Here is a 23,642-nt window from a genome sequence, read left to right on the forward strand (position 1 = left end):
GAGTTGTATATGTGCGTTTATATATATATATATATATATATATATTATATTTATTTATCTATATACACTCAGCAATTGATAGTTAGGGTTGTTGGGTTTTTGGTGTCTTTAAAAGAAATTCAAGGTAAATATTATTATTGGAGTGAGATAAAATCACGCATGCGTCTGTCCATATCCTGACGTATGTTATCAAAAAAAGCATGCATGTATCTTGTTATCTCATCTTTAAAGGCACGCAAGGACTGAAAGGGTTCTGTAGGAGGTGACTGAGGAGCAGTCGTAGCATCATTCTCAGGAAAAGGATCAATGGGATTGGGAGATGCAGGACGCTCTAGATCAGGAGCAGGCTTACGAAGATGGCTTATACTATAATCCAAAGAAGCTCTACTGAAGGGTCTTTGACGTTTAGGGACCTTGAGATATTTAGGCTCAGGAACATTAAAATCCTTATGCGACAACAGCTTGGTAACCAAGGATGGAAAAGGGAGAACAATACGTTCACTCTTTTTAACAGAACACATCACATGAAAGAGGTGATGTGGAAGATCAATAGGTCGGTTGTTAAACATATCATAAAGAAAAAGCATCCGACCTAAGGTAACTTCTCCCCGGTTGGCAGTAGGGAACAAGTTAGCGATCATGATGTTCATACCTAACCTATGAATAGGATTCACAAATTTATTGGCATTAAAAGTAGTGGCTTTTTTTGGCCATTGACATAATGGGTCATCGGTAAAGAATCGCATGACTTCATCACGATTATCATCATTTCTAGTTATATACGACTCTTTACTAGAGACATCACCAAGAAGTGGAATATTAAGGATCTTAGCAATGATAGCAGTAGTAAGATGAATCATGACACCTTCCACAGTGGTCTCGACTGAATGTTCATTTATATTGTTGAAGTTTTCATAAAATTCCTTGACCCAACTCATCTTAGGGATAGGGAAATCATTATACATGATTCCCCAACCCTCTCTATCAAACAACTTCAAAGAGTTATCATCAATTGAGGAGAATTTCACCTCCCGCTCCATCAATGATTTGAGAACCTTATCAAGCTCATTGAGAACCATATCAGACTCTTTTAGTCTCTTGGACCTTCGGCAGAAAGCAGACTTGGCCTCTGTACTTTGCTTTCGCTTGGATGTCGAAGCTTTAGCCATGACTGACCAAAAGGAAATATGCATGATCGTTAGTATGACAGAACAAAACATAAGTGTGCAATGATGACAATAAGAACAAATACACAAGTGTGCGCCCAACCCCACCATTGAGATGCAATAATAACAATTATAGTTAATACCAGAAATCCAACAGCTTGTCTAAATTAGCTCATATAAAGAAGGTCTTGCACACTACAGGCTTAAAACATTAGGAACCTAGAAGCATAGGATTCGACCAATTATTTTTATCATCAGTGAGCTTAACATTACTTCAAAGTTTCCATCAAACATTTTCACAAACATCTTTTGCGTATTCACGAATCACACAAATAAGAAATAACAAAGACACTCAGTTCAGATAGTATAAATTTATAAGAGAGAGAGGGTCACAACTCACACTCTCTTGACTTGGAGAGCACTGCAGCAACTCCAAATGATTTTTTCACCTTTAAAAAATCAAACAACTCAATAAAAAACAATTCTTTCTCCCTCATAGACTCAAACGTCTCACATAATCAAAACACAAAACAAAATTAATTTCTCATTATAACAGCAAAGTTGAATCAAAACAAGAAAATAAGAAGAAAAAAAAAAGTCAAGCCGATCTGACCCAGTCTAGCGGTGGGGAGGAGGAATAGCTGTAGTAGGGAGGCGGACGAGGCGCTGCTGCTTGGTGAACACCGATCTCCGCCGGCTTTGTCCTTCCGGCAACACTTATCTCCACCGGCCTTCTCCCCCTCTCTCTCTCTGCTGCGTTCTTTCTCCCTCTCTCTCTCTCTTCTGTTTTCTCTGATGTGATAAACGTGTAAGTTGTAACTGTGAAGTAATAAATAGAATATCGTGTCTCGATTTTTTTTTGGTTTGAAGGAACGGACGAACGGTGGCAGTTAAGTAATTATAAATGATTTTTTTATTCTTTTTTCTTCTCTCTTCTCTCTTCACCTCACTCTTTTTTCTTTTCTCTCTCCTCTCATGATTACTGTTTATGGTGTAAAAAAAATAACATTTCATTTGAATAAATGTGTATAATAGACTATATGTGGTTATTTTATAAAAATAAGTGTGTAAAATAGAAAAAATAGATTTTAAAGATATATAACATTGGAGTCTATTCAAAAGTCCCTTGTAAGCTTGAAATTTACTATTGCAATACCCATGAGTTTCACACGTAATAATATATACAAATGCATAAATCAAAGGTATTACAATCAAGTTTTGTGAGTCATTAATTCTTCTTACTAACAATACAGCAAAAAATGATATTACATTATTGAAGTTTGTGAACCATTAATTATGGTCCCCACAAAAAAGTCCCTTATAAGTTTGAAATCTACTGTTGCAATACCCATGAGTTTCACATATAACGATATATACAAATGCATAAATTAAAGGTATTACAATCAAGTTTTGTGAGCCATCAGTTCTACTTACCAACAATACAACAAAAAATGATATTACATTATTGAAGTTTGTGAACCATCAATTATGGTCCTCACAAAAAAATTTCCATAATGTTAATGGCATTTTCAACCACACTAATTTCTATTGTGACAAAAATAATAATCACCATAAGCAATTAAGGGGAATATAATTTCCGTAACAACTTAAGTCCTACGACGGATACATTGCACATATCGATTCTGTAATATTGTTCTGAACCTCTTTTATCTCAGTTTCATCCAAGATTAAGATCATATGTGTCACGGCATCGTAATGACCTCTCTCACTATGTCTAGATGTGCCCTTTGCAGATCTGGAATGTTCAACGTCATTGTTCTCATGTGCTCTAATGAAATTGTGATGAACCATTGTAGCAACAATGATGTGACCTTGAATGCGTATATGAAAGGGTGGCATATTTTTCAAAATTTTCCATTTTTTCTTCCAAACTCCAAAAGTTCCTTCTATGATTGAATGGAGTGATGAATGAAGATAATTAAATCTCTTCTCTGGATGATGTAGCACTTCACGAGGCTCAAATTCGAGGATGTGGTACCTCTCCCCCTTATATGGTGTAAGGAACCTTTTCTTCATAGGGTACCCTGAATCAACAAGATAATACTTTCCTGCAAATGAACATGTTTATTACATTAGTATTTTCACTACATAATACATACTTTAATATTATAATTAAGCTGCATATTTACAAACCAGCTGGAGCTTTTGGGAAGTTGTAACTCTCATTATTGAGGCAGTTTAAAAAAATCCTTGTGTCATGCACTGATCCTTCCCATCCAACACATGCAAATGTGAATTTCATGTCAAAGTCACATGCACACATGTAATTTGTTGTTTTGATATGCTTCCTGTCATAGTACGGGTGTTGCTCATCAACTGGTACGACCATGGGGACGTGGACCCAATTAATCGCATTAATGCAACCTTAACCATTGCCACAAAAATACCATGTTTAATGAAATATGTGATATGGCCATAAAGATAATTTAAATAAAATCAAGTCAAGATAAATTCACAAAGTACCTTGAAATGTGGCCAGTATCGATCTAAATGCTGAATATGTTCTGGCACGTCCCGAAATGTACAATCAACATGCTTGATAATGTCCACTGCAATAACAGTGGCTAACAATGTAACTACCATGACCACGTGTCGATGCACTATCTCACTCGAATGCTGAAATCTATCTTGCACCATTTTGTTACCCTCAGCATGACTAAGTACCATCAATATCATGGCTACAAACTCTTCCAAGCAAACTCTTCTGGTACCATTATATCTATACTAGGTGCGCAATGTATTACACAATTGTCTAAACACATGGTTTGACATTCTAAAAGTTCTTAGACATTTATTCACATTTCTAGTTAATGTATACTGTACCCATTCATACCCTGTTTGTATGTTCGTATGCATTGGTACTTTGGTCATATAGGTCTCCACGTAAGTTACACATGCACACCCAGTTATATATGCTGCGAGTACAATGTCGTCGCTCAGGTCGAAGTCTGCGTCCTTGCATATGTTACCGACTTTAATTACATGTACAAATGAACAGATAACCTCATTAAAGATAGGCTTAACAGAAAAGAAAGAAGTTATTACCCCATCTAGGCAATTGTCAAACAAGGTTTCTGCGATGCTCTGCTTTCAATGGCCTTAATTTCTATCACATCTTTTAACCATCTAGAAAGAGGTTTTTAAACATTCTGAAATTTCAGATATTCTCATACCAATTGTGATGCTTTTTATAGATAGCCTCATTAAATTGTGATGCTTTTTTCTATTCTATGATTAATTTGACTCTTATCAATACCAAGACTAGTACACTTTTGTGACATCCTAGTCACCATAACCAATCTATTGAGTACGATCAGCACACAGTCAACATCTTTTAAACTTCAACAAATCTAAAAATCAAATAAATTAAACAAGACCATCAAATAGCACACAAAGTTTCAGACTTTTCTAAATAATGTAATAGTATGTAGATACCAAAGTTCACTTCTTAGTTCTTAGCTAGGTTTGCCAACAACTATAACAGTTTCAGACTTTCCTCACTTTTAATGTGAGCTTGAAACTCAAGCTTCGGCTCACATGGTTCCCATGTGTTTCAATATCCAACCCTTTAACAGTGAAACTTCAAAATGAATAAAAGTAAAAAAAATAAAAAGGTACCTGCTTTGCCATCTTGGCATGTGATGAAAGAGAGACTAGTCCCAAGTCCCAACTTCTATATTGATTTTGAACTTATCTGTCTTCCTCTAGAATTCACCAACTAATAAATTAATTTTTCTTACCTATTAAGTAATTACTTTAAATATAACATAGTAATATTTTTGTTGGATAGACTTATCTTAAATATTAACTCTCTCATAAGGCAGAAGAAATGTCATCATGATGGTAGAAACTAGAAATTCTATATTTTAGTTGAATTGTGGTTCTGGACCTTTCTTTATTCTCTCCACACATTATTTCAATATGCAATTTTGAACACAAGCCCTTATCAAGGACCACCAGTGGTGGCACCTCCTCAGTACTATACTGCTCCACCACCATCTAAGCGAGAACCAAGTTTTCTTGAGGGATGGTGTGTACTATGAACTAGTTTTGTATCATAATTGCTTCTTTGTTATATATATAAGTGGGTGTTATATTTGCTCACTCTCTACCCTATTTTTATGAGAGCAGGAAGAACTATTAGAACTAGAGTTCAGATTTATTCATCATCATAATCCTGTCATGCCTATTGAGTAAGCTATAGCATTCCCCTGCATGGATTATTAGCCAGTCAATCAACAATCACAAACATCTCAAATAGATATACCACTTTGTAAACCTTAGTTGATTTAGTAAAAAAGAACAGTAAACACTACTCTATTGTTTTTTTAAGGATTCTAAATGAGTGTACATCTACATTGTCAGTAATAACAGCAATAGATGATAAGAAGGCTTTTAAGTGCTAAAAGATTAGAGAATGCAAAGCAACCTTTAAGCCAATTCCATCCAAAACAAGCTCAGAACTTAGAATACCTTAAGCAATTAAAATGCACCACTGTCTAATTTTTAGTTGAAGTATAAATAAAATAAAATGCGAGAAATTCAACATAGAAGTTTTAGGTATTTTCTTGGAAAGGGGAACAGTGTCGCTTTGAAGTATGTCATACCAACATTGGAGAGAGCTCTTCCCAAACTGAGCTCAGAAGTACAAGAACCAAAAGCCCCTCAAACCATTGAAAACTTCTAGATTCTAATTGGTCATTATTTTCTAGACCTTACAACTCTCATGATAGCCAAACTTCCAACACAAGTATGAATACCACCATTCTAGGTATCACCAATGCATGCCAAACAAGGATAACAATAGTAACCAACATATTACTAGAAACCAAGGATAACAACCATGTACCTAATTAAAAAGAACAAAACCAGCTAAGCCTTATGCCAAGTGATGCATCTCCTAAGCTACATGAATTCCCATAAAAGAAGGGGAGAAACACAAAGACACTGAAGTGGCAATGCTAGAAAAATATTACCACTGTCCCATAGAAATTTCCAACATATTACTTCAGATAATGATGAATATTAAACATCTGCAACATACATTCTAGTACTTGCAATTGCTACTGATAAGTTGAAGATTGGAATCAAACCAATAATAAAACGAAGCTCCTGCATCAACAAATGAAATGCTGTCAAATTTAAAAGAAGGAGAGTAACAAAAAGACACTGAAGTGACAATGCTAGAAAAATATTACCACTATCCCATAGAAATTTCCAACATATTACTTCAAATAATGATAAATATTAAATATTTGCAACATACATTCTAGTACCTATAATTGTTGCTGATAAGTTGAAGATTGGAACCAAACCAATAATAAAACGAAGCTCCTGCATCAACAAATGAAATGCTATTAAATTTAAAAGTAAAAAGATATTCCCTCCATCCCCAAGTAAATGATAACATTTCCCTTTGGGTTATTCCAGAATATATGAAAATTTTTTAAAAAAGAGATCAATGAACCACAATATCAAGAGCCTTTTGGCCCACCCATATTGAGGTTAGGCAACCCTAATATCCAATCCAGAGGGCTATCCTACATCAGAAACCATATCAAATGCATAACACTACAGAGTTGCTGACAAGAACCATAAGCCACCATCCAAATGAAGTTAGGTAACCTTTTTCAGCAGGTGTATGATATACTAAATAGAAACCTTAAAAAAATAAAGAAAAAGTTTTACTAGTTTCCAAATTCACCAAAAAAAGAGAAAATGCAACAAGCAAAGGACCATGTAAGCATAAGAAAAAGGAACAAGTAAGCATATACTACATAACAATTAATTAGTAATGATTGTCTTACATACACACTCATGGTAAACATAGTTTCTACCAATAAAAAGAAAAAAAGAAAAAAAAATTGCAACAGGTACAACATTGAAAATCCGTTTACTACAACACCAAGCCTAAGCAATTCTATCGAGACAATCTCCTTTCCTTTAGAAAAAATGATATTCAGGGTGCCTTTGGTACTGCCTCTCTAGCCATTTCAGTTGGACGTCCTTGTCATCGCTCAGTGCTACAAACATGGGCCTACCCTCTACTTTTTCCATGAAGAAGAGGGTGCCGAACAGATGAAGGCGATCACCCGATTGCACCCTAGGAAGACTCAACACTATGTCCAGAATTGCTTTAACCTCAGTAGTTACTGTGGAAGCAAATGGTGTACGAGTACTTACGCTTCCACTTTCAACAATAACATCTGAGATGCTCTTCAAAAAGTCGTACATCTCTTGCGCAACTGAACGCTTTTTTTTTTTTTTTTTTTTTTTGGGTTTCTTGCAAATTGGCTTGAAAAAGTGGACATTGGTTGTCAAGCCTTTCCCCTTATTCACTGTCGGTCTTGCCCTCGACGATGATGGACCTTCAACCTCCATTGGGTCAACATTCACAAAGGGTTCACATTGGGGATCAACAAATTCTGTGCTATTACCAAAGTCCCAAGACCTTTCGGTGGTTTCCTTTGGTATTTGACCACTCGTGCAGAATGCATTTTTCCCCGTTGCAACCATCCTTCCAAACATAATGTCCATGGCGTGAAAATTTGGTAGACCTTTTTTTTTTTAAAGGTTTTTGCATTGGGACTTGCCTACATGTGGACAACCAGTAGTTAGAACACAATATATATAGTTGTAGACAGTAAAGTTTTTCATAATTATGTAAAGTGAAATAACCGCAATCTTTCGGTTCCACCACTCATCACTGGCCTCAAGCATCCCAGTTCCAGCATCAATACCTAACCCAGTCTCATTCTTAGATAATCCCATTTGTTTTTAACTTGCAAGTAAGTCATCATTTTCCCCATATCACCCAACTGCTCAATCACTTTGTCAACCCTAGTTTTGGTCAAAAATCCTTTGGCCCTCTTGCCCTCTAGGACTTGAATAGCACAGAACTCACAAAAAGCTTATAGTTCCTTAGGATCTTTCCAGTCAACTCTCGGGTCATTATCACCGTCCTTCGATTTCCCCTTAACCATTTTTGCTACAATTTCCTTCTATACTCATTGAGACATTTCAACAAACAGTTTGTGTGCATATCATAATCGGTTAGGCATGCCCACATGAAAAATGCAAAGCAAAGTCACATATATATCCAAATACAACAGAGGTAGGAAGAGAAACACACAAAATTACACGAAGGAGAGAGAAACCCACATACTAGTGTCATGGAAAACACATAAAAAAACCATACACAAACATTGAACACAAAAAACCACAGATTGATGAAGCCTTATGGAAAACAATATAACCACACACCAACATATCAGAGAGCATGAGAAGTTAAACACAACTTACCTGTGAATGCAGAGACCCACAGTGGCGACAATGATGTCCCAAGCAGAGAGAAAGTGAGCTCGAGCGAAGGAAGAATAGAGGGAATCTTTTTAGAGAGTTTCGCGTAATGAGTTTGCTTGTACCGTGTGTGCTCTGTTTTGATGGTTTTGTGGTTGGTGGGTAGGTGCAATACATTGAAGAGGATTCGGATGGAGCATTAAAGAGCTTTGAAGACATTCTACCATGGTAGTTGAAAGAAATGAAGAAAGCTGAAGATAATGAGAAAATAGCCGTTGAACAGAGCGCATTGTTTTGATTAGATAGCTGTGCTTGTGCAATGAATCACCGTTTTGATCAAATTGTTGAACAAAGCGCACCGTTTTGATCAGTCTATGCTTGTGCAAAATGAATCACCATTTTGATTAGATCAGTTGGGCTTGTGTGATTACTGTTGTTGGCTTGTGTCCATGAACATTACAGCATCGTTTTGATCAGATCGTTGAACAGAGCACACCATTTTGATCAGTTTGTGCTTGTGCAAAATGAATCACCGTTTTGATCAGATCAGCTGGGCTTGTGCGATTATTGTTGCTAGCTTGTGTCCATGAACAGTACAGCACACGCGTTTGGAGTTTAATGAAACGGTGCGTCTCTGATTTTCATTCCTGCATTTCAGCTCAAATCATCTCTGCGTTTATTTTACCTACTGTAGCGTGGATCCCATCTGAGTTTTAAATGCAAACGCAGGAATAAGTTGAGAAACGTGGATCCAAACGGGCACCTAGATGGGGAGATTTTTTTTTCTTTGCTATGAAAGAGATATACATACAAAAATGTATACACACACACACACATATATACATATATATATATAAACAAAATAAGTACATATATCACATGATCAAACCCCTTTTTTTTAGTAGAATGATCAAATACATAAAATAGACCTTTGGACTTCCCATAAATACATAAAATAGATAGATTGAGGTTGTACCCAACTTGCATCTCATTTTAGAGTAATTTTTCAATATGTGTGAAGGCTTTTACAATACCATAGTTTTGTTAGAAGTATGTGATTAAATTATTAAATTTACCATATCCTATCAACTTGAACTTTTGGGTCAAACAACAATTTAACATGGTGCCAAAGCGAGAGGTCTTGAGTTTACTTACCATATCTCATTAGCTTAACCTTTTAGAACAATTGATAATTAAAATAATCTTTAAAATCATAATTTAAACTTTCACTCAATTGAGTCGTAGTCACATCAATTCTCTCTCTCCCCCCCCCTAACCACTTCTGTTTTATTTGAAGATTTTTTTTTTTTAATTCAATCTATTACTACCAATACTAATATATTCCCTTGTTCCATACTCTTTTTTATATTCTAATTAATTGAACCCATTAATTTTTTTTTTTTTTTAATCTTGAAATGAATCAAAATAGGTGAGCACCCATCTTAGGGTGGGCTTACTACTTAAATGCTTTTAGCAGATATCCGCTCCACACTTGGCTATCCAATGTTTACCGTGGGCATGATAAATAGAACACTAGAGGCTCATCCTTCTCAGTCCCCTCATACTAGGGAAAGATCCTCTCAATGCTCTAACTCCTACACTGGATATAGTCCTTCAATTTTATACCAAAAAACAAAAATCTAATGCTTATGTTATTAAGATCTTTCATTGTGACAACATCATGTGAGCACATTGTGAAATATGGATCTAGGATTATGGTTGGACTCAAGACTATACCTAAAATATTTTACCTTCTAGTTATCAAGTTCAATTATTATATGAGCATTGCAATTTGTCTTTGTTTCTACTCATACGTACACGTTTTTACCATCTATCCTATAAGGTTCAAAATCCCTATTTACAACTTGTAAATTTTCTTGAAGTCGCCACACCATCTTTCTTTTATTGTACCCATTAGAAAATTTAGACCCTAATCTCAACCAATTAATCAATTTTAGTTATACCGAGTATGATGAATTAACCAATTATGTTTTGAAAATTAGTTCATGATTAATCCATATAAATAGCATATTGCAAAATATAAACAATGAAAAATAAATATCACATGTAATATGGTTAAGAAGAGAAATCCCTAAAAGTAAAAACTCTTAAAGGGTTTACCGCTAACCATCAAGGAAAAAAATCCACTAAGAATTGACGTGTTTACAAAAGAATTAGCCTTGATTCTAATGTGACTTTGTGATACTAATGTGACCACATACAACTCCAAATCCTAGGACTATTATACTGTGGATTCCATTCAACATGAAGCATTGAGGTCGTGAATCCCTAGTTTCCCTCCAATAGAAAAACAAATGTCGCATTGTTTCTCAACCATATGTGTACTATAGTAGGTGATGTGGCAACATCCTATTAAAAGAAAAAGAGACGTATGGTTAACTAATAGTGGAAAAGGAAAATACTAAAACCACAAAATATTTTACAAATTGTTAATGTAGTGAGTGGTTATTGATAAGCAAAAAAACAAAGTCACCGTGGGTCCAAATGAAAATCAATAAGAATTCATCACATCAACCACTTGTAAAAAATACAAAAAAGAAAAAAAAATCACAAAAATTGAGTTAAATTTTTTTATTTTATTGGACCACATTTGAGCTCACCACATACATCAAATTTTTTTTTATTTTATTAACCACTAATAGCATGTCATATCAACAATTGTGAATTATTTTGTGTGTATAAACTTTCTCCTCTTAATAAGATGCAAGACCATCCTCTGTTGACTTGAACTTGATTATAAAAAGATAAAGTTTATGAAAAAAAAAAAATTTATGACATATATTGATATGCCAAATTTTTAGTTGTAAATAAAAAAAGTAAAATTAATGGTGTATCTAAATGAGAACTAATGAAACTTGCCAACTCAACAAGCGTGAAATGATTTCTTTATAGGTGTGTATTTGTTCTCATAAACATGTAGTCTCTTGCTTAGGTAGTACATGGCTCTCTCATTCTTGCCATCATTTTCTTGGGCTAGCATGCTCCCTATGACACGTTCTATGACTAATAGGTAGAGGAGTACTGATTTTTTTTTGGGGCTCTGCTTCTCAAAAAAAAAAGAAAGGATTTTTCGGGCTCTGAAGGTATTTGGACAGGTGAGTTGAGGAGGTAATCCTTGATGGTTTCAAAGGCTTTCTGACATCCTCATTTCATATTTGAGATTCATTCTTTTTCAAATGAGTTGTCAAATTTTTTTGTATGCCTTTGTATAACTTAAAAAAAAATAAAATAAAATAAAAAGAGAGAAATTAAATTGACACTTATCCAAACCAATTAATAATTCAACGGTTTCAACCCCACCATGGTTTTCTTTGTGAGGTGAAAACCCATTCTGCCCCGGGCTGGTTGCTTTCTCTCACATGCACAGCAAATATGGGCTCCAGAAATGAAGTCAATTTAATACTATCCAATGACATCAGCTACTCTGTTTGTTATTTCTCAAAAAAAAAAAAAAATGCTACTCTGTTTGTTAAATTTGCAAGTAGTTTTGAAATTTTCTAAATTAACACACACATATATATATATATATATATATATATATAGATATTATGGTAGAATTAAGAAAGGAAAAGACACTGTTATCTTAGAATCATCATGCAGTGTCTACTGTCTCACATATCTTCTACTACAAAATACTCTGACAAAATACCAAAATTCCCTGATAAACACATTACAATCAATTCAACAGAGATGGGATTTGAAACTTATTGATAATGTACAAAGTTATGAGGGCTCAATTCTCAAATGGATTTCCAAAATCGTCGAATGAATAGAGTTTGGTATTTGCTTTTAGCAAATAACCTTGACCATGAGTCCACTCCACGACCGTGACCCAAAGAAAGAGATGATTATTATCACTTATCAGGAGAAGAAGGACCACTTTGGGCATCTTGGCTGGCAGTCGGCACATGATTTTTTTTTTTTTTTTTTTTTTTTTTTTAGCTTTCTCTCTCCAGTCTCCCCCACTCCTTAGTCCTACACCAATCGGGTCGGATCCTAACTGGGTCGTCAGCAAGTTCTAAAAGTTAAAAAAAAAACCAATGTCCCCACCACTGTAATTAGGAATCGTACCACGCCCACTTAAATAGGACAAAGACCCAACCTTCACTACCAAACTCCTCATCACCATCAACTCCGATAAGACCCCCACACGTTTCGATTTCCCATTAGTCAAGTCATCCCAAAGTCAATGAGGACCACCCTATCCACCAATCCTATAGCTCCACGTCACTAATTCCCACACCCCCTCATCACCCACCCAACTCTTTCCCCCCACCACACATACACTGTCTCTCTCTCTCTTTAACCATAGCCTAGGGCCCACCACTCACGAGAAGACTCACAGCCCATGAGCCTAGACATAAAAAAGATAGTGTGTGTACGTGTGTGAATATTGTTACTTTTGACTTTTTTTTATTGATTAATATTTTTTATTTCTTAACTGCTAGAATTGAATAATTAATTTATGAAAAATGTAGCGCTCTAAACATGTTTTGTAATCTTGGCCTCCAACTGTTAATAAAAAGATGATATGCGTCATATCATGTTTATTACTCATTTGATTGATTGAGTTAAGTGGATCATGTGCATTAAACATAACAAAAACAAATATTTTTATTAGTGGTTGGAGTCTAAATATGTTTGGATTTAAATTTATCCTTAATTTATCATTATGGTATTAAAGTAGGAAGAATTTGAATTCAATCTCGCCTTACCTTACATTAAAAAGCTTACACATGTTTGTCCCACTTGTTTAGGCCTACCACTTATATTTTCATTTTTATTTTAGAAACAAACACATATTAAAGAGAGGGATGAAGTTCTAAGTTTTAAAACAAAATTACACCACCAATTTCAATCAAAATTAGGAGCGGACCCAGAATTTCAAGTTAGAGGGGCCAAAGTATAAGAAAAAAAAACCAAATAGGTATCTATATAGTATTAACAAACTATCAACTAAGATAAATATACAAAATCATTGTTTCTTAATACATTAAGATACAATCATCTACCAACAACGACAAAAAAACACAATAATATTCTTTCTTAAGAGCACCAACTATTGCAAAAATAATTTATTTTCACAAACCAAAAATTACTTTTGCTACTTTAATATAACATTTGAAATGTCTCGTACAGTAGTGTTTTTGATATTTGGTGTTCTAAATACTAAATATTTAGCATTTAGAACACCTGATACTAGTACTTTAATATTGGGTTGACTAGAAATTTTTATCTTTTATTTTAAAATTTTGTTTTTGTTAAGTTTTTAAGTTAAGTAGTTGCTAGTTGGGTTAGACTAATTAAAAGGAAGGGGTCTAAGTTTTTGAAAGGAAGACGCAACTCTAAAAAAATATATATATATAACCAATAAAAAAAAAATCTTTTTTTTTTTTTTGATTAGGGGGACCTAGGTTGTTGGTGATAAAAAATCATGATAACTTTTAATGAGAGGCGGAGTAAATTATACTACAGTACAACCCACTACATTAAGACTTTAAGGATTATCCAAAAATAAATAAATAAGAGAGAGAGAGAGAAATAGGACTTTAGGAATAAGAGAAATTTAGGCCAACATTTTAGAGTCTAAGACCGAGGACTTCTCTGTTTAGTATTTAGAATGTACACCATGTCTTTACCACTACTCTCTACCCGGGTGGTCACGTTTCTTTCACAATTGACATTATTTGATTATTACCAATTATCAGCTTTGAAAAGCTTACTTATTACCATTAAAAAAAGAAAAAAGGTAGAAAGAAAAGCTTACTTATTAGTAATTAACTAATTATCCACCCCCCTCAACCAAAAAAAAAAAAAATTTACTCACTACCTCCCCCATGTACAACAAAACAAACATACAACCAAACAGGCCGTCAGTCAATCAGCCCCAGAGACAACAACAGAAGAACAAATTAAAAAAAAGAAAAAAAAAAAAGAAACAAACAAACAAAGAAAAAAGAAAAAAAGATGCAGCAGCTCCACCACCAGTACCACCCTGTGGTCCTAATTCCCTCACTCCCTCACACACTTTCTATTGTTACTTTTTCATGTTCCAACTATAATTCATCTCTCATTCAGTCACTCCAACCCTCACACCCCTACCCAACTGAACTGATCATTCATTAATATCTGTTTTTGCAACACACTTTTTTTCCAACTTCTTCTCTCACTTTTTTTGTTAAGAGTAAGACCATCATCATGAGTCTTGGTAAGGCTGATGGGAATTACCAGAGGATGGAGAAGCAACAGAAGGCGGTGAAGAAGGAGGCGATGAGGGAGTCTTCTGATGAGGAATTTGAGAGTTTGGAGGAGGAGGAGAAGAGGCAAAAAGGGGTGGTGGGTAGTGTTGGTTTTGGAAATAATGGAAAGAAAGGTGGGAGTACTGCAGGTAATGGGATGAGGTGTTGTCAAGCTGAGAAGTGCACAGCTGATTTGAGTGATGCTAAGCCATACCATAGGAGGCACAAGGTGTGTGAGCAGCATGCTAAGGCCCAGGTTGTGCTTGTGGGTGGGATTAGGCAAAGGTTTTGTCAACAATGCAGCAGGTTTGGGGGGTTTTTTTTTCTTTTCATTTGTGATGAATTTCATGGTGTTTTGTCTTTGTTGTTGTTGCTGCTGCTGAATTCCTTCATGGGTGGGATAATTCATAATTGTTGTTCAATTGGGTCACTTTTGTTCAATTGTGTTGGAATTTGAGGCCTCCTAAAAAAAAAAGAGCTTGTCTTTTTGTTTATTGGCTTATTAGTTTGTTTTTTTTTGGATTGAAAAAAAGGAACAATAAAATTTGCAAAAATTTAGAAGGCAAGTTCCCAATAGCTGATCCCAAGAAGTTTGGAATTTGAGGCTACGGTTAGTTTAGTTGTGGCTGGTGCGGTCCCTTTTAAAGTTTCTAATTTAGATTTTTCTAATGCAACTCTAGCTAGGCTAATTAGAATCTTCCAAACAATCCGTCAGAACAGTTTGTTGGTATGTGTATTTTTCATTTTATATTAAAGATAACAAAATGTTTGTTTCAACTTAGGTTGTTTTATATAATATTTTACTCATGAATTTGGCACTATGGTACCTTGAGCTAATGCAGTGTAATCTGTATATATATATATATATATATATATATATATATATATTATTGTTTAAACAGCTCTTTCTCCGTTTGAATTGCATGATTATGGTCATTAACAGTTCCTTAATTTTCTGTGCTTTGAGAGGGTCATATATAATAATATATTGTATTGGATTTCAAAATTGCTTTGCATTTCTGTACAAAGATAAAAACTTTCTACGTTAGTTTCATAATCTATTAAACGTTAATACAGATTGACACATGCTATCTCCTAATCTTGGTAAAAATATATGTATCTGCTTTGTATAACTTATACGCTGCCTTAGTCTTCCAATGTCCAAAACCAAGAACTGGGACTTTCCCTTTTCAGTAATTGAACTATATATTCATTGTAAATGTGTGGATATTGTGGTGCAGATTTCATGAGCTGTCAGAATTTGATGAAACAAAGAGGAGTTGCCGCAGGCGTCTGGCCGGACATAATGAGCGACGAAGGAAGAACTCTGCTGAGTCTCATGCAGAAGGGTCAAGCCGCAAGGGAATAGGTGGCAATCATCAGTTGAAGGATCTTGTTTGTGGACAGGTTGATGATAGGGGAAGAATTAAGATAACCATCCATGAAAATTCCACTTACAAGCATTTCCAGATCAGATAAGATAATCCAACTATGCCTCCTCTCAACAAGCATGCTCTCTCTCTTCTGTCATAGGATGCAATGATAATAACTTAGTGCTGTTGTGTACTTTGTAGTGTGGATTTTCTCAAGAAATTTATTTAGGCTGAGTACAAATGCCTGCGGCTTAGCAACTTCCATTCATGGTTCTAGAGTTGCTAATTTTAGTTGGAGGTATAGACTATCTAGTACCTGGCTAAGCAATTTAACTTTGTATATTTTGCAAGGTTAGATTATGATTTGCACGTATTTTCCTTCCTTGGCCCTTAATTAATTAGGGCTTAATCTATTTTATCTATTATTTTCTGCCTACTAGTTTGTAATGTGCTATTATGGTATGCAAAACGTATGCATTTTGGAAAGTGGGATATGCTAGAATATCTGAATACTCTATTTGTTTCTAAAGTGCTTTTGGAGCATCTACGACTGTTTTAGCTACTCCATTTTCACCTTTTATATTTTTCATAGGAAGTATATATGTTTTGTATGAAATATGCTGCCTTTTTACTTGTTATTACACTGGTGCATAAGCACAATTTAATTACCTTAAAAGGGATAGGATAGGAAGGGTACTTTTAATCTTGTAGGTGGTAGTTAACGGGGTTGGTTTAGTTGATAAGACTCGAATGCTTTGTCTAAGATGCCTAAGTTCGAATTCTGCTATCAACAATTCTTTTTGGTGGGCGATCCGTAAGTCCAATGTAAAGTTATCTTGTCTGCCTATGGCTTGCCTTGGAGGTAGCCTCTCCTCAACTAAACTTTTTTTCACCAAAAAAAAAAAAAGTTTGAAGGTGGTTGGGTTCCAACTTGTAGGCATCTCTTTCTCAAGAAAAAAAAAAAAAAAAAAAAAAAAAAAAAAAAAAAAAAAAAAAAAAAAAAAAAAAAAAAAACTTGTAGGCATCAAATATATTTGTATGGTGTACATTTTGGTTACGTGTTGTCAGAGTTTTGAACTGTTTTAATAAATACATTTTGAGATTTATACAGAGTGTGCATTAAATTGTAGTTATGAAATTTGAAAGGTCCCAAGTACCTAATCATTTCCCATAAAAAAAAAAAAATAAATAATAATAACAGAGTACCTGATGATTGAAATCTGATTTATGGACTGTATTAGCTCTTAAGGTTCCTAGTAATCCATGGTTATTAAAGGGGCCATATATAATAATAATAATATATGTATTATATATTCCTTAAAATATCTTTGCAAGCACTTTATTGCACTGAAAAGCATCTGCAATGTTTGATGATCGTTTTTTTTGTTTTTTGAAAACAATGTTTGAGGATCATTAATAATATATGTAGGGGGCCCATGTCATGTGGGACCTGTGTTACTATGTAGGTGCACGCGGATGGGATCCCATGTGGGAAATGGGATTCCATGAATGAATGATGTACTAGATTTTTGTATTTTGTTGAATTTTAACAGCGGCGAGGAATTGTAGGTTGATAAGAAGTGATTGAAATTTTTTGTTTTGCCCATTCATACACGCTAATACGTTCTGTTTGTCTTGATAAGTGCCGTTTCATACACGGTGTACTCTATATCAAATGCGCTCCACTCTTTTTAGATATTCTCAATTGTGTGCCGTCTATTACACACACTTGTACATAATCATGCACGGTTGCTATTTTTCCACGGAAGTCACAATTTTAGTTTTAAAAAGAAAGGTATGTGTGTACGGTTGTGTTGAAGAGACATTTAGTCTTCATATCACTGTGCTAGCCTACTTTAAATCGTCACACAACTCACAGTCTCACACCACACATATAAAGTCTCACTAGGATCATCTCTCTCTCTCTCTCTCAAAAATAAAGAACTAGCATGTATTGCATTATGATAGGTCCCAGTCCTTTTTTGATTTCGAAACGTTTGCAAATTGCTAATACTTGTTATGTTGTCTTGTCTTATTAGCATCAATATATGTGTCAAAGAGTTTTAAAGTTCAATTGGTTGGTATTTTTGATGTTTTTAATACATATAGGATTGAAATCTTCTCACCCCCTATTGATGTATAAAAAAAAAGGTTCCAACTTAACAAAATGAGGTGAGAATTATAGTTATAATGGCCCACGGCTCTTCTATTATATTTATACCTGTTGTTCTTGCCATATATATCTAGCATGCATCATTCATGATACACAAAATCCAACTGGTTATTTGTTTTCAAAAATCCTTCACATTAATTGGTAAATTATATATATATATATATATATATATATAAAAGAGAATAGGTTCAAGTTACACATGATGTAATTTTAAGCAATATTACGCCATACAATATTTTTTTAATTGGATGCAAATTTTGACAAATCCACCGTTAGATTACATTATCTTCGTAAATTCTCCATACTTACAAAATTTCAAGGTGATAAAAGATTCTAGTATTGTCATTAATAAATTGTTTAAATTCAAGTTTATGTTGTTTAAAATAATGCATAAAAGATGAGTTTATGAATTGAATGGTAAATAAAATTCAATTGACATGAAAATTGGCATGAATGTTAAAAATATATAAAACATGTAATTTAACGGTAGAATTTTCAAAATATGAATTATTAACAAGTTATTGGATGATATAACATTACTTAGAATTACACTAAATGTAACTTGAATCTAATCCATATATATATATATGATTATGATAATTAAAGGAGTAATTATTCAATATTATGAAAATATAGTGATGTGTGATACTCTCTCAGGGCCTCATCTTACATGAATAGTAGGTAGGTGGAATCCACCATTTGTGAATATCGTCTCTGTTACATAGCATCATCATAGCATCCATGTCATGGTGCATGCAGCACAACATGGTGACATTGGAGTTTTTTTTTTTTTTTTTTTTTGGTTGCTGAATGGTGACATTGGAGTTTATGATAGGCAAAGTGGACAGGAAAATGTCAAATCATGAGAAATTCTAACTTTTATCATTGGATTTTACTCATGTGCGTCTTTAGGGTATACATTAATTTCTATTTTTGGAAAAAAATTTCTCAAAAATTAAAAAGTAACGACAACTTTTTCAATTCCCGAAAAAATATTTTTAAAAATAGAAAGTTTAAAGTGTTCTCTAAGGGCACACAATAACCGGACACTTTATCATTTAATATTATGGTAAAGCAAATTAAAATGTAGAAGCAAGACCGAAGCAGCACAGACACAATCAAGCTAATGTATAGGATTTGGTGCTCAGAGAGAGAGAGAGAGAGAGAGAGAGAGAGAGAGAGATTTTTCACCTAAATATTATTTAGTTCCTACATTTTAAGGATATTGTCAATTTAATCCTTATATATTGGTAGTAGTTAATCTAGTACATGTTATTTTAAACTTATAGTCAATTTAGTCTCTACCGTTTGCTTACTAATGATAATTGATTACAAGTTAAAAATAACAAAGACTAAATTGGTTGTTACCCAAATATAGGGACTAAATTGATAATAATCTTAAAATGTAAAAACTAATATGATATTTTCACTTTTGGTTATTTTCACTAAATCTTTCATTTCATGTATTCTTTAGTGTTCATTTTAACGAAGTTGTGTAATCAAATTGGTTTCAATAGCGGTGGGACAAGTGTCAAGTTTTTAATAAATGGCCGTTTAATAGTATGTTTGGACAAATATGGCTTGTGTTCAGTGCTTTTTTGCGTTGTAGACGATATGATGTAGATGCCTATGCAAAAATAGACATGTGTCCGAATCATAACGTATTCGGTGTAAAAAGACACTCGACACAAGCTTTACCCTGTATGGACAAAATTGTCGTATCATAACAAGCTACTCTGTTGTTATTTTAGTAGACAACATTAAATATACTTCTATTCTGTTGTTATTTTAGTAGACAACATTAAATATACTAGTTGCATCAACTAAACAGTCTAAACGCATGAGTGATGCTACACATGTCTCCTTATAAAATTTCTCTATAAAAAAAGTCCTCTTGTTAAATTTATTTTATAATACACACGTATTTATTAAAAATTTTGAAGGTTGGGTAAAAAAAAAAAAAAAAAGAAGAAGTTGCCACCCTCAAATTTCAAATTTATTTTATAGGAGAAATATTTATTAAACTTTTTAAGGGTTAGGGCAAAAGGGAAAAAAAAGAGTTTGGCCCACTAAAAAAATTGAATTGACCTAATAGTACCTGTTGAGGTTTAAAAAATCACAACACCCAGGTCCAAAAAAATAACACAAGGGGCCATAGAAAGTGAAGCTAAGAAAAGGTGGTAAGCCCAAAAGGCTTGAAGCCCAAAAGCCATAAAGGGACAAGCCTTAAAGCCTATGAGAAAAGAAGTAAGAAAAAGAAAAAAAAAAGGTCCAGATCAGAAGATTGAAGAAAGACCACTGTAAAGAGCTGAGTCGGGATCCCCAGAGGCTGCCAAAGACTCGGAATCCCCGAGACGTGTAGCACAGTTAAGACAAGATTAAGACAGCTCAAAGGAAATGCCAAAAACACAAGAAATGAAGGGTAGACATGTCCTTCTCAGGCACCAGAGATGCAACAAGAAAAACAGAAAGCTTAGAGTAACCACTCACAATGCAAGGGAACGGTACCTCGGGGAATCAGAATGAGGAGCTATAAAAAAGGAAGTAGCAGCAAAGACCTTCGAACCAGCAGAGATGGATTCTGCTCACTTGGAAAAAATGACAAAGAGGAAGGATGGCCAAAAGTTGAATCATAAGGGGTAAGAGGTTTGAGGAACGTGAAATTGGGAACAAGCGCACTCCGGAATGGAAAGTCAGCCATGGGCTTTCAAAGAAACAGCACCAAAAGGAGGAAAATATGAGAAACAGGGAAAGGCTTAACCTTCTGGGTGATAGGCACAAAACGGGCTCTGATACCTAAGGAGCAAAACAGGGGAATCAATAGTTCCTCGGGACCCTAGAATTACACTATAAAAAGGGGGAAAGGCAGCCAGCAAAAGGAGTGGAATTTTTGAGCGAGCAATAAAAAATATCGACAAGAAACCATTAAGAGAACTCTGTCAAATTTAAGGGAAAACAGTGAAATATCTCTCGGTATCCTAGAAACAGCCACTATAGCATATATTTGGATTCAAAAGGGTTCAAATTTTACAAGTCTTAGAGGCCTGGATAGCCATCAAAGTCTGTAATTTTTGAGCTTATTTGAACCTCGTATCACGTCTTAGTGAGCACATTGTAACAATAATTAAGAAAAACTAATGAAGTATTTCTTATTAATTTGAGAATCCCTAACAATTTTTTTGTGTATTTCCTGATTACTTTGCCCTCTTTTGCCGTTTTCATTGTTGTTCAATACAAATATTCTTGTTTTGCTAGTTTATGTGTATTGTAGGAAACATGCCATGTGTGTCACTTGGTTCTTAAACTGCCCCTTAGCTGTGGTAAACCAATCCCAGTCCACTAAACTACAACTATTTGGCCCAGGATTCTTGGGCCAGTGTGCTGAAGAAAAAAAGTACTCTCACAGTACCCAAAAGAGAATTGATTGGGAGGTCAAGTGCCTATAGAGACAAGGTGTTTTCTATTTTTTTTAGTTTCATTTTTATGGTGAAATTTGCTCTTGCATCTGTTTAAGTTTTAATCCTTCGTGACTTTGTGGATTAATTCATTGGATTTTTTTATTTTTATTTTCTTTTGTTATATCATTTGAGAATTTATATTGAAAATAAATTTTCTAAGAATTTCACTACACAAATTATAATATTCTCATAGAAAATCATTGTCCAGATTAAGTTTGATAGTTGATGCTAATTTTTTGTGTGTGGATATTTTTGTAAATTTTCATATCAAACTAAACAATTTTTATATATATTTATTAGACTTTAGAAAAAGGATAAATTGTCTTAAACATTTATCTTGTAAATATATATATATATATATATATATATATATATTATGAGTTATAAAATACTCTAGAACCTTAAACAGTTAAACGTTTTCATTAAAAAAAATCAATAAGTATCGGTTAAGATACAAGCTCTTGGTTTTCAAAAAAAAAAAAAAAAAAAAAGATACAAGCTCTTGAGTTTGACACGGTGTTATTACGCTTTAACACTAGTGGCAATTGTTTTTTTTTAAAGAAACATTAGTGGCAATTAGCGTATCACACCATCACTGTGTTTTTACATTTTATAACAGTGGTTAAGACTTAATAGGTGTAAGCCCATTAGCCTAAAGTGTAAGTCTGTTATTTATTTATTTTTATTTTGTGGAGAATCCCAAAGTGTAAGTCTTAGCTCTTAATAAGAAAATAGATTTTGGTATTGACAAGGTTTAAAAAATAGTTATTATCTATGATCTGGGTGGGGGTTCCTCAATTCAATTGTCTGTAAATATGGGTGCATGGGCCCTCGTGGATCACCTTGAAGACGTGAACAGCTGGATTTTCTTTGCCGGCTGGCAAAAATAAAACTTAGGTTGGAGATAATTTCAAGCCCAAACATTTGCGATGTGGGCTGTATGATCAATATGACCCCACACTTCATCTATTTTCTTGAATCATGTCCTCGCCCATGTCAGGCCCATTCAATATTTTGAGTTACAAGATATGAGGTAATTTTGGGCCTGTTAATGTTGATTGTATTTTTGAAAATACGAGTGGGTGAGAAAAAGTGTGTGAAAATACGTGTAATATTGTTTAAATACTGAAAATTGTTGTTTAAACAATGATAATAAATGGACCCTTAATTAAGAGTCAAGACCGAAAAAGAAAAATGTGAGGTAATTTCCTCTCATCCTATAAATAAAAGTCCACAAAAATTAAAATAAATAAAGCTGTTCTTATTATTAAAAAGTTTATTTTTTTTAAGGTTTTTAAAAGTTTGGTGTTTTAAAAAACTGCACAAATAGAAAAAAAAAAGTTTAGAGAATCTGTAGTAATGAGATGCCTAACGCTCAGATTCGTCTTATATAGGTTTTTTATTTTTTTAAGAAGAAAGATGATGAATATCATTAATCAAGATAGTTAACCACAATCGACTAAGACATCATGAAAGTGAGGTGAAATATCCTCCATCCACATCATTAAACTACTAACATCTTGTATGTTTAATTAAGTTATGAGTTACTATGTTTTCCTGTCTACGACTATGAGAAAAATAAATCATATCAAAGAAAGTTACGAGGGATTTTGCAGAAGCAAGCAAATGGCCATAGGAGGCAAAAGAATCATATTCACTTCTCAAAGCATCGATGATAATCTCATAATCTCCCTCAACAACAAAGGATGAAAGGCCAAGTTCTTGAGAAAAGAGAATAGCTCTTGCTGCCACCATAGCTTCTACATCATCAACTAAAGGAGAGAGAGACGAGAGTGATCTTTTCAGAAAGTGAAGCTAGGACCAGACCTTGAGAATTTTGAACAATCACACCCAAACCTGCCTCACCCTAGTCTTGACGCATGAAACTCAAG

The 23,642-nt window shown here is 34.1% G+C and overlaps 1 protein-coding gene across 1 annotated transcript; it reads left to right on the forward strand.

Annotated features, from left to right (window-relative positions):
* Positions 1–14,471: 14,471 nt before the first annotated feature.
* Positions 14,472–16,555, forward strand: LOC126695574 (squamosa promoter-binding protein 1-like). The gene is made up of 2 exons (XM_050392382.1): positions 14,472–15,052; positions 15,988–16,555. The coding sequence occupies exons 1-2, from the start codon at positions 14,706–14,708 to the stop codon at positions 16,223–16,225; spliced, it is 585 nt and encodes a 194-aa protein (XP_050248339.1). The 5' UTR covers positions 14,472–14,705; the 3' UTR covers positions 16,226–16,555.
* The last annotated feature ends 7,087 nt before the right edge of the window (positions 16,556–23,642 follow it).

This window comes from Quercus robur, chromosome 8 (genome assembly GCF_932294415.1).
Source record: "Quercus robur chromosome 8, dhQueRobu3.1, whole genome shotgun sequence".
In the NCBI taxonomy this organism is placed as follows: Eukaryota; Viridiplantae; Streptophyta; class Magnoliopsida; order Fagales; family Fagaceae; genus Quercus; species Quercus robur.

Excerpts from the sequence above, each read along its gene's own strand:
- LOC126695574 (XM_050392382.1), top strand. The coding sequence starts at position 14,706 with ATGAGTCTTGGTAAGGCTGATGGGAATTACCAGAGGATGGAGAAGCAA. Across the intron at positions 15,053-15,987 it reads TTTTGTCAACAATGCAGCAG|ATTTCATGAGCTGTCAGAAT; the intron begins GTTTGGGGGGTT and ends ATTGTGGTGCAG.